The sequence below is a fragment of the Xiphophorus maculatus genome, chromosome 16 (genome assembly GCF_002775205.1).
Source record: "Xiphophorus maculatus strain JP 163 A chromosome 16, X_maculatus-5.0-male, whole genome shotgun sequence".
NCBI classification, from domain to species: domain Eukaryota; kingdom Metazoa; phylum Chordata; class Actinopteri; order Cyprinodontiformes; family Poeciliidae; genus Xiphophorus; species Xiphophorus maculatus.
Genome location: NC_036458.1, coordinates 6,032,603 through 6,045,129, shown reverse-complemented (window position 1 = coordinate 6,045,129; position 12,527 = coordinate 6,032,603). Strand labels below are relative to the sequence as shown.

The 12,527-nt window shown below is 38.8% G+C and overlaps 1 protein-coding gene across 1 annotated transcript in view; it reads left to right on the top strand.

The window, feature by feature from the left end:
• Nucleotides 1-94: 94 nt before the first annotated feature.
• The window catches only part of lasp1 (LIM and SH3 protein 1), a 36,068-nt gene continuing 23,635 nt past the window's right edge, over nucleotides 95-12,527 (top strand). The window contains exons 1-2 of the mRNA XM_005796668.2: nucleotides 95-399; nucleotides 11,670-11,764. Of these exons, the coding sequence (XP_005796725.1) occupies nucleotides 331-399; nucleotides 11,670-11,764 (164 nt within the window). The 5' untranslated portion in view covers nucleotides 95-330. The remainder of the gene's footprint in view (nucleotides 400-11,669; nucleotides 11,765-12,527) is intronic.

Genomic DNA, 12,527 nt, shown 5'->3' with positions numbered 1-12,527 from the left:
ATGAGTAATTACTCATTCAATTAAAATTTAGGTGGAAAAAAAAGCCCAAATTGTAAATTTTTCTCCCTTCTCTGCACGGACACGCGCATTGTAAGGAAGGAGAGGAGGGCGTCGGGAGCGTGCTTTCCGTGTCTGGTTAGTAGACTGACAGCCAGCTGTGCGGCTACAACAACAATCTCCTTTGCTCCATACAACAAGATTCTGGTTTTGGTCAGCAACCGACTTCTGTAGCTGGTGTTTCAAAGCGAACACTCGACAGCACGCCGCCACTTTTGTCCCGTATCACCGCCGGATTGTCTGCTAACTAGCGAGAAGAGCGTTTCCTCCAACATGAATCCGTTGTGTGGCAGATGTAATCAAGTCGTTTACCCCACGGAAAAAGTGAACTGTCTGGACAAGGTAAGAGCTCGAAATATCTTTGTTTTTCTTCTTTTTTTTCGTTTTTGGAAAATAAAAGAAAGCGGGCTGAGTTGTTTTGGACCCTAACTGGGTTTTGTTTCTGCCTCGCTAAAAGCGAAAGCGTTCACATATTTCGGTGAATGAACTGAAGAGCCCAACAGAGGAACAGGTACGTCGACGTTAGCAAGCTAGCAGCTAGCCAGCGTCTGGGAATGCGGTGGCACCACAACGTGGTCGAAAAGGGGAATAGTGCCCATCCTGGTTAATAATATGCTCCTTTTATGTAGGTTTTGTGTATTAATTTGGATTAAGGTGTTTATTTGCCCGCAAGCGAGGCTTCGATGTGCTCCCGACAACCGAGCCTTGTCTGGGCCCGAAACGACAAAACACACTACTGCTTTCGAACAGGGCGTATTTATTTATTATTTAGTACGTTTTTACCTTCACACATTAATCCCCTCAGGTGGAGATATTTCCACCCACTTCCTGAACAATACAGCACTTTATCCACGACCGAACACGTTTGTTTCCGTGTCCTGAACTCCTCCCAGGTACTATAGCGCGGATTGTCTCAATTTCATCGGCTAATCTCAAATCGGGGATTATTTGATGAGTTTACTCGTTCGGATTCACCCAAAACACACCGCTAATCTCAGATCAGGGGGTAATCTCATCAATTTTACCCACCGTGACTCTGTCGAGGTCAGCCATTGGCAGTCGTGGCACAGCTAAAGGAAGTGTTAATAGTGCAAGTTTTGTTCCTGTTTTCTCTCTTTAACTCGTAGAAAAACATGGGTGCCCAAAAAACTTGAAAATTCAAGTTTGTTAAAGAGTTTTGCGACTATTTAACTGTACAAGACGCTGAAATCACTCATGCTCAGTCCCTACTGTACTCATCTGGGTGGGGTCTCTTTGCTTTGAATATGAATTACAACATCTCTCTTACAGGGATTGATGATTAGGACTTAAACTTTTCTTTTAGTCAAGATATGTTCTTGTATTGTGAAAATGTGGTTTGTCATAAATCTATCCATTACATATAATTTGCAGTCTTTAATACATATTTCTCTTAAAATGAAATAAGCTGCATCTGTTACATTTAGACATTCATCAGCAGGTTCTGATTGTTGTTCCTTAATTGATTCAAAACTAACAATCTCCACAAGTTTAGGTTTGTCACAGGTGATGAAACAAGTGAGACTTGCAAAACATAATTAATTTGTATTGAATTCAAAACTATTCCCAAAAGTTAAAGCATTTGCAGCACGTCTTGTTATCTGTGTCACAGTATTAAAAGCAGAAATTGAATCGGTGGGTCAGACCTCAAGGGAAACTGTAATTTGTGGTCGGCCATTCAAAGCCTGATCAGCGTAACTCAAGTTACATTCGGTGCAAGTTTTCTGCTAAACAGGACATGATAATTACAGTGATGTCGATCATTTCTTGACAGAATGATGCAGCTTTTTTGTTTTTGTGTTTTTTGTTTATGGAACTGACTTTGGGTTTTGATAACATCACTAGCTAGTTTCTCGGTCTCTTCACCTGATTATCAATTACTTACAAAATTTCCAATATAAGCCTTACCACATTCACTGCTTGAAAAAAAGGTGTTTTTTTAGGCTTAAATGTTTCAAATTAAACAAAGTTCAATATCGGAGAAAGGTAAGCTGAGTAAATGCAAAAAGCACATTTGAAATGATGACTATAGCTCTGAAAACCAACGTGGTCCAATATGAGTACTGTGCTTTTCTAGATGTTGGTTGTTCTGGACGAGTCTTCTAAAAACTTTAGAAATGGATTTGTAGTCATGACTGATGGAAGTCTATGTTTCTCATCTGTTGATGAATTTCTTTAGTTTTAGCGTTTTGTCTAATGAAAGGATTTTCTGATTGTACATGTCTCCCAGTAATCATGTCAGGGTCTGGCTTGTGAAATGGAACTTATCTTTCTAAAAAATATGTGGTGAATCATAATTATTTTAAAAATAAAGGAAAATATTATTTCACAGAAGCCTAGAGTTGGTTTGTATTACTTCTCCGATTAAAGGACAGTATTATGTTTTTTCCAGGCATCTAGCATCATTTTATAGCACAATTAATCAAGAATCTGTAACTTTCAGTTGTTATAAAAATGCTATATATATCAAATTTGACTTCATAATTTAACCCATTGAAATTGGGCCTCTTTCTTTAAAAACCCCCTCTCTTTCTGAAACTCCGCCTTCATTAAGTCATCACAACATGGCGCTACTATTAAGCCTTTAACAGCGTTTTTACCAACGTTGCACTGAGAAATAGCTTTTATGAGTTCAACTGACTTGCAGTTCCAACAGGTGATTGCTAATTGCTGCTGGCTAGTCTGAAGGAGCTGATTTGGGGGAAGAGCTGTGTCTCGAAGGCGGAGCTAAGCCCACCCAGGTGTTTTTCACACAGCTGAACGGTTGCTACGGAGATAAAAGTATTTCTCAAACATGCTTGAATTAAAGCAACACTCCAGGTGTTTTTGATGAGAAAATAGCATAACAAAATGTTAAGCTCAAAAAAGTATTTTACATAATACTGCCCCTTTAGATCAAATCAAATTGGATATTAATATCTGTTCAGAAGCATTTAGGTGTGACAAATAAGTAGAGACAGGAGAAATCTGTAAGGTGGCAAACATATTTTAGTTGACCAATTAGATATTTTGTGCAATGGATGCTTCAAAGTCAAGAGAAAATCAATCACTGTTGAAATCTGCTTATCTGCCAGGGTTGACAGACAAAAGAAGGTGTTGGAAAAAGCTCACAAAGCAGTTTATCTAAAGTAACATCATTCCCAGACTGGATGCAGCACTCTTCTGCAGAACAGACATGAATGGTATTTTCCCATTGTGCTTTCAACTGGAATTGATTTACCTCAGAAGCCCTCCAGACCCGCAGCCATCCCATATTACAGGGTGGATCAGACATCTCCACAGAAATAATGTTGGTTTGTTACAAAGCTTGGATTGATAGAAATCAAATTGCCACAAGTGCACCCTGAATGCGTTGTGGAAACCGTCCCAAAGCAGAGTGCATTTCAGCAGACAGACACTCCCATGTAGCATGCTCCGCTCCAGGCCTGCAGTGCCATCTCTCTGCTCTGAACCCAGCAAAGCAAGCTAGCTTTCCGTATGTTGAAGTTTTCTGCCATTCTGTGTCGGACTCCCCACTTTTTTTTCCTCAAAACTGCACACATTTCCATCTTTGTTTTAAAGCAGTCAAGGCTGATCTGAGTATTTTTCCATCCGCTCAGGTGTACATGTGGAGTAGCTTAATGTTCTTCCACTTGTGCTTTGCCTTCTGTAGCAGGAGGTGAACAACCAGGCCTTTTGTCTGTGCTGGATTCCTGTAGTAGCAGCAGGTAAAAACAGGACATAAACTTTAGTCTGGGCTCTTCTTTACAACTGGTTCTCCATCTCGTTTTGCTTTCATTTGGGGCTTAACATACCAGCTTGTTGCATAAAGTTATTAAGAACATATTTAGCTCATTTATCCAGAGCATGCCTGTCAGTTTTGTGGCGTTGTTTCACAAAAAGGCTTTGAAGTCCAGCCAATGAGATGTGTAATAAAGAAATTGCTGTGTGAGCAAAAGGATGTGTCCCAGTTTTCTACTTTTAAAATGGACTAATAGATTTTTTTTAAACAAAAACATTAGTGCAAAGCTTTTCTTCCACCCTTACTGTGTCTCCCGTTACTGCATATTGTTGTAGGTTTTGCTAAACTGGCCTGCGGGTTGCACAACTCTGTTCCAGATTTTTTGCACGTTTTATTAATAGTCTAATTTGATATATAGGCCATTGGGTGGTTACTCTCTTCTTGGACGGTTAACCTGCTGCTTGTTCACAGGTCTATAAATAGTTTGTGAAACTGACTTGTGCTTTCCTTCCTCATGTGGATTTTCTCGCAAAAGAGGTGTGCTGCTGTTTCTAGGCTTTTGGGTAGTTGTTGCAACAGTTGAGAGATCTTATTTTCAGCACTGCTGATTGGCTTTTATGCAACTATTTATTACCTACTTTACAAGGTCAGATGGTCAACCAAAGCCTCAGGTTAGCCAAGTTTGGATTTGAATGTCTTTTTTGCTACTTAAGCATAATTTTATTTTATTTTTTTACTTATTTTAATTCAGAGTTATCCAGTCTAGCACATAAACTAAACAATAATTTTGTCCCCACACATGACAAATAAGAAATATTTAAAATGCTGTTTGCTTATTTCTAAACCTTTAGGTAATGATTTTAACATTGGCTCTTACAATGCACTCTTCTGTTACCATTTAGTTCCATCAGGTGTTAGACTGAAACCTGACCTTGAACAATTTCATACTCTAGTTCTTAATCGTTGCATATCATTTTAGTTTGCTTGGTAATTAAGTATTTTCATGATTTTTTGGGATAAATGGCAGCAAAATGATTTTTAAGCCACACCTCGTTACCATTAAACATGAATTTCACATTAATACAAATAAATATAAAAAAACATTGATTTCCATTTGGGTCAGCTCACTCTTAAAAAGTATGAGAGATTAAGACCCCCGATCAAACTAAAATAACTAATTTACCTCAGCATTCATATTTTTACAATTTATAGCATTTTATATTTTATTTTTTATTTTTATTTTATCTACAACTACTACTCAGTGGTAGTTGTTATTGTGTTTTGTCTCTATGCTGTAACTGCGAAGTAATTTCCCTGCTGGGATGAATAAAGTACTTCTATTCTATTCTATTGATCTTGATTTTTTTTAACAGTAGATAAATGAAAAATACTTTATTAAAGTTGTTCTAAAACATCATCAGATCATTTTGGGAAATACAAAATGATCTGTGCCAGACAGCTCCAAGTCAAGTAACATGACCAGCACCTGTTTCTGTTTTCGGTTGCATTAGGCTAATGGTTGCATAAGGCTAAAGATTGCATTGCTAGACAGAAAAATGTATTTTCTCACTAAGCGGTTTACTACAATAAGCACTGAGGATCTTTTTTAAACTGTCGGCAGATCATCCAAATCAGACTGTTATCTATGCTATTTTTATAGAGATACCTACAGAAATCATCTTGCAACAGTGACTTATGTAAAAATAAATTTTTGTAGTAAGAAATAATGTGTGGACACACTAGTTCTCCTTTTATTTATATACATTTTTGTTCTTTAATATTGTGAAAGACCTCCAGAGAGCCTGGAGTGCTACTATATATGAAGCAATAAAATGGCTCAGGGCTTAACATAATACTCGATCCTATCTTCCATTTTATGGCTAACCCATTTTTAGGTTATTTAACAATGTGGTTGCTTTGTTTGGTTGCTACTGTAGGATTTTCCCGTAAGATTTGAGCGTCTATTGTGTTGCTCCTGCTCAATCACAGGAAACTGCAGTAAGGAAGGGTCAAAGGTCAACGCATATTCATCTTGTACAGTCTTTACTGTTTGAAAAACAATATATCCTACATCCCATTCATGTTTGCACGCATGCAAAATTAAAAAATCTCTAAAAAAGAAATCACCTGACTTATGTTTTAGCTGCCAATGCTTCTAGACCGGAATCGGGCATTCTCAAATGTTTTGTTCCTCGTCTTAGGAATGGCAGCCTATGTTTAGTCAGGTTATTTTGAGAGCTGAGTCACGTTGTCTAAATGCCACAAAGGTGAGGCGTCTTTAGCAACCTCCAGCCACCTTCCTCTGATGTCTCCAACCACATCAGAAATTCCAGTGGCATCGGCTTCACTGAGTGGTCAGGTGTGTATGATCAGGAAGAAGGAACCACTTCACATGTTGGGTTTTATTTACTGCACAGTTTATACCAGCGCAAATGTGGTTTCACATTGCAAAGAGACATTTACAGCCATGACAGGGTTATTATGTGCTTGATTTACAGCACGACAAGGAAGATCTTTAATTATGTTCCTCTTTTATGTTTCTGTTGGGACATACTTTGGACATCTTTACTGTTGTGTAAGGATGCACAACAGTAAAGTTATTGCGCATTTAAAATCTGGAAGGAAAAGTTAGGAAAGTAAATTTTCACCTCATTTCCAGCAAGTCTGTGAAAATCACTTTCTGCCTGCAGCTGAGCCACAATGCCATGGGTTGAAACAAAAAAAGTGTAATTTTTTTTTGTAAGCTAATTAAGTTAAGTTTTAATTAACTTGCATATGGTAATGAGTTGTTTTATTATCCTTTTTAGCACTATCCAGATGTGCAAGGCTTTAGGCATACCAGCACAACACTGCCTGGTTCTCAAATTAAACTGCCTCACACGGCGACCCAGGAAGTGGTTAACACCAGAAGATGGGCCGCACTTAAAGCCTGAAACCTCACGCGTTATTCATGAGATTTTTAGTGCATGATAACTGCCTCACAATAATAGCTTCTATAATTTTAATTTATTTATACAGACTTTTGTGTACTTTAAAAAAAACATGATTTTATTGATTTTTAACAAATAAAATGAAGTCCAAATCATCTCAAATGTCTCGTACTTTCCTTTCTGTATGCATGTTGTTCTTTCCAGGGGAAAGTTGCTAACACTTGTCTAAACCAAAATATAACACTTGGACTATCTGTTCTTTTCCAAAAGAGAGCAATAGATTTCTTTTTTGGCATGCAAGATACTCGTATCTCTCAAAATATGGTCCGTCTGGCTGTATTTATGACCACTGGGACATAATCCTAAGATGTTTTAAAGATGATTAAAAGGCCATATTAGTTTGCCCAAACATTCTGTCCTAAACAGTAGAATGATTTGTTTGTACAGTGAGAACATTCATAAATTTAACTCCTATTTTTTAAATTATACTGTGAAATCGACGCTTTTGGATCCAGTTTTAAGTTAGGTGTTCACGAACCAGCTCTTTGTGTTATTTTATTATTTTTACTGGTATATCTGAGATTCTCCCTCCTAAACTACTTGACTTGACTTGACCAATGCTGAGTGAACATTTTCTCTTGTCTGGAGGCTAAAGCCCTCATTGACACACATGCATCTCTCACATTGTGACATTTAACCCAAATCCAGCCCTGCACACATGTACAGTTGCATGCTTTATGTGCATACACATTTGCCCTTGAGCTTCAGGCAGACAGAGATGTCAGTTTTTTGAGTATTTCATTTCTAGGGCTCCATCTCTGCAGTGTCCTCATTTTTCCAGCTGACTGTCAGATCTTGCCTTGGCACTACAGATCAAGGTTTTCCGGGAACCAGACAAGGCTAACAGCTGGACTGCCCCTCTGACACACATTTATTTCCACAGCTTTGTTTGTCCCCTCTTGTGTAACTCTCACAATGAGCACATCATTAACAGACAATGCAGAGTGTCTGGGGAGTGGTTGGAATTGGCGCATGTTCATGCATGGAGTTAAAATACGCCTTGGATGTTTCAGTGGGAAGCACTTTGGATTATCAACGTGCAGGTTCAGTATAAACCCAAACAGGCAAGCATATCTCATTTAAAAATCACTAAGGAAGACTGTGATGTTTTTCACAAATTAGCTTTAAAACAACATTTAGCACATCAAATGTGCATTAGTGACAACAAATTATTTGTGTGGGATCTTGATCCAACACCATCCCAGCATGTTTTTCTTGCAAAACTACAAAGTCAAGTCAAATCAAGTTTATTTGTATATCATATTTCAGCAACCAGGCAGTTTATGGTGCTTTACATTATAAAAACACAAAAAATACAGAGTCATAGAATACATAATCAACAGTTGAAGCATTACAAAACACCTGTAAACAGTACATCCCACCCTTGAAATGAGTATATCACTCCACGCTTATAAGACAGTCATTACTGGGCTGTGGCTAACTCACATAGCAGCTCAGGGGATTAATATGTTACGTGTTTCATGAGAATTGTTCCTAAATCCAGGTTCAGATGCAGGTCTGAACCTGGATTTCTGAACCTGGTCAGCCGTCTCAGACCAGATCTATTGTTGTACATGATACGTGAGAAAATGAGTTGTGAGCTAGAGTCTGTGGTCATTCAGTGTGACAGGATGCTCTGACTGCCATTTTAGCGTTTTCACAACTAAAGATGACATACAACAATTATCAGTGCCAAAGTGTGACTCCTTCCCATGTTGTCCAGTCATGAGTACGTCGATATTCCCTCTACATCTTTTCTCTTTTCTGTGTCTCACAGAATTTCTATGCAGTTTGGAAGAATCTGGAAATGTATGTAAAGTAGTTAAAGTATTCTTCAGCTGCTCTGTGAAGCTTGCCTCTATAGAAATGTGGGTAATAAATTCAGATTGAAATTTGGTGTAAAAGTGAGAAACACTCTGAAAATTTGGGTCTGGAAAAGCTTTAACACCTTCAACCTGCTGTTCAATCATTCCTGGACTTGTATCTCATATTTCTGATTTGATTCTGCTGCATCAACTGTTACTGCAAAATGGCATCTTCCATCATACTTCTTATCTAAGGATTTTATTTTATTGAGCTCATGTTGAAGCCTGTGCGGTTTCTGACATGTCAGCGTGATCACGTTCAGGTAGTGCAGAATATCTTCCAAACTGCTTTGAAATGTAACCAAACTAGGAAAAACAATGTGAGCAAGGCTCCCTGATTAAGCCACAGCTATTAATCAGAGCCTCCAGCTTAAAGGTGCATGATGTAACTTTTTTGAAGAATGTTTTTTACATATCCGTCACTGTTGTGACAGTATAATATTACAGATAATGTGTAAAAACATCCTCTCTAAGCTGCTATTGCTGTCTGATATTTTTGACTACGCCTAGTCAAAAATAACCAGCCCGAGCCAGGAGGAACATCTTAGCACTTTCAATCAACCCCATATACTTGCTGCTAAATGTGCTAATGTAAACTAACGTTGCAGGAAACGGTGTATCCGCCGTCATCGTTTTATTTGCTGCATTCACAACTTTCTTCAGGTACAAAACTGGAGGCATATACCATGAGACATTTCATACCGACCTCTCCGTTTGGTGCCATCTGTACAGACACTAATATGTCAATTTTACATGTGTCAAAGTGGAGACTTTTAAAGTAAATAAAATTATATCAGGAAAAGAAATAGCCCTTTTCTTGGGCCATTACATTGTTTTTACAATTGTTTGTAGCCAAAAGTGAAAAAAAATTCCTGTAATTGTCAACCTGAAAATGGGAGCACCTTACCTCTTCCAACTACAGCACACGTGAAAATACACGTTTTTTCAGGTATGCCCTCTAATGATTAATTCAGAAGTTGTGGTTAGGTTGAAACATTTTTCTGTCCTCAGAGATCAACATTGTTTCCCAGTCATGCTTGGGTGGAGGGTGCCAAGTCTTGTCCTGCAATGTGGATTAGCAGGTTAGGGAAGGCATAGAAATAGTTTGCTATACAGTTGACTTCCTCAGATTTGTGCTTTAATTTAGGCTTAAAGTCAATGTTTAACCTGGCTAACATGAATATCAAAGTCCATGCCTGCCTCTGTGACTCTCCTGAGAACAGCAAATGCTCTGTTTCAATCATTTTCTCCCAACATGGGTGTGCATTTGTCCCTCAAATGACCTACTTGTTGTTTTGCTCATTGAAATGACCATACAGATCAACTGTATCCAGACGGCATGTAATAGTCCTGTTGTTTTTAAAGCGATTTGTTTCAAATAAAGAGAAACAGAGTCCATCTGCAGCTCCCTCTGGCCCGGCTGGGTTGTGGTTGGTTAAGGAGTTTGGACTTGAAGGTTTGGCTCTGTGTGTTTGGCTGTGGATCACAGCTCTCCAGATCACAGCCAAGGCCTTGTTTCCACTGTTAGCATTGTCTCTTCTATGCCCCAGTACAATATTGCTTGCTTGCAGCTACAAACATATGCACACTCTTGCCATTTGTCAGTGGAGACCATCCTGGGTGGTCCAAAGATGTTCCCATTGAGTCTTTTCTTCTTGGTTTGTGATTCGATTCATATCTCAAGTCTACCCAAATCTAAAAGTCTTCCTTCTGGCTATTTCCTTTTACACATGCTACACTATAAATGAATGTCTGTGCATGTTGGGTATGTCTCTGGCTTGTATGAGAAACATTCAGAAATGTTCGTTGCAGTCTCATGTTTCTGCTGTTTTGATTAATCTTTTTGCGCCGTTTTCTGTTCGGAGGATTCTCGTTTTGTGTGTGGGCAATAGAAAGCGATAAAGAGTGGGAGAAAGAATGGGACGGATGGCAGGGTGCCCTAAGGCCATGTTAATAAGCACTCCCTTTCTTTTCGCCCTATTCTTTCTCTCCTCCCTCCCTCTCTTCGATGACAGCGGGATCAGATCATTGCTTCACTCCCCGGCGTTTCCTCTCTTGCACCCACCCTCTGCTGGCTGCAGCCTTTCCTCTTGCTTTGTCCAGCTCCTTACTTTCATGCTCTCCTCCCTCCTTTTTGGGTTTGTCCAATTCCCTCTCCTTCAATCTCCCTTTGAGACCACAGGCTACAGATTAAGCTAACGCCAGAACAGGAAATGGGGTGAGAGGGTGGGAAGAGGGGATGAGGAAAACACTCTATAGTGTATATATTGGTTTATAAGCTCCTATCAAGGTGAATTGAAGATGTTTGATATAATTCACAAGACTTTAACAGTAAAAATGCAGAACCTTGTGACTCTAATGTGCAAACCGTGATATGTTCTCATCAAATACAGTTTAACTATTCTCACATCACTGGCAGCCAGCTTTTTGTTGCCAACCAAAGAGGAAGTTGATTTCTCAAGTTTTTAATGCCAGAGTGATTGCATCACTTTAGTGTGACACAGTTCAAGTTGCTCATTTTTCTGAAATAAGTCACTCATCTGTTTAAATCCTTTCAGAAAAGGTTGTCCAAACTTTTTGTCACATGAAAAAATTGTCGAAAAGTCAAAAGTACTCTGACCAAAAAAAAATAAAAGTAACTAAAATATTTACTTTTCCTTTTTTTTTCAGGAAAAACAAAAGAAAAATATGTTGTATGGTTATTGTAGATCCATAACATAAAATGTATTTTGCACATTTGCTGTAATAAAAAAATGGCATTTAATTCTTAAATAATTTTGGGCTAAACTGAGCAGATTTATATCTGGTTGTAAGACTAGGATTTTGGTCACTTTCTTTCAAAATGCTTGCTACATTTAGTAAAGTTTAATAAGTTGAATAGGGTTCTACAAAATGGGCTTTTCAATTAAAATCTCTGGATAAACATGGTTGTACATTTTCCATTGCAAGAAAATCATGCTTGTAAATGTGTCCTGACTACAAATAAAAACTCCACCTGTTGTGTTGTCTTTCTTACAGTACTGGCATAAAGGATGCTTCAGCTGCGAGATCTGCAAAATGACTCTAAACATGAAGAATTACAAAGGCTTCGACAAGAGACCATACTGCAATGCGTAAGTTTTCTAGCTAAATCATCTTTCTGTGGACGTTAAGGGGAATGTCACACACTTTACATTCAAGGGATTCAGCCTGCAGACTCCATTTAATTTGTACGTAGCTCTGAAATTGGTCTAAATGTTTGTGTGAGTGGTGCAACCCAACTACGGCCCCTCTCTTCCTCCTCTCCTATTTATCTGTGTCTATTCCAGCTCCCCCCTCAAAGTGAAGGCCTGTGTGGGAAAGTGCTTCCCTCCCTTCCCCTTCTCAATGGGGAAGAAGGGTATCAACAAAGGAAATTCCTAAAGTTCCTCTACAGTGACAGAGGTGGACTCTAGAAACTAGCATGTCCCCTCATGCTTCAGTACATGCTGAAGTTTCCAATAGGAATCCGTGGAATCCCCTCCCCTCTCATGTTGCGAATAATAACTTCCTCCTCTTGAGCCCGTGTGTGAGAGCAGGAGAGTGTGTGCACATTCAGAGCTGGAGCGAGGGAAAGAGGCGTTGCTTCGTGTCCTGACAAGCTCATTTGCTGAGCTGCCATTTTATTGAGTGAGAAATGAATAAATGAGCTGTCTTTTTACTGTCAGCTTGATCCCTGTTAGACATTCGTGTTTTGGTGCTAGCTGGTGGTAGGATGTGTGACTTCTCTCCTGTCATAAATAATTTCAGAGATAAACATTAGGTTTGAGGCTTTTTTTCCCCCCTTCTTGTGCAAGGTCGAAGATTAGCTGCAAGTTTGACATCTTGACATGCGACAGCTGTTAGTACCCACTGATT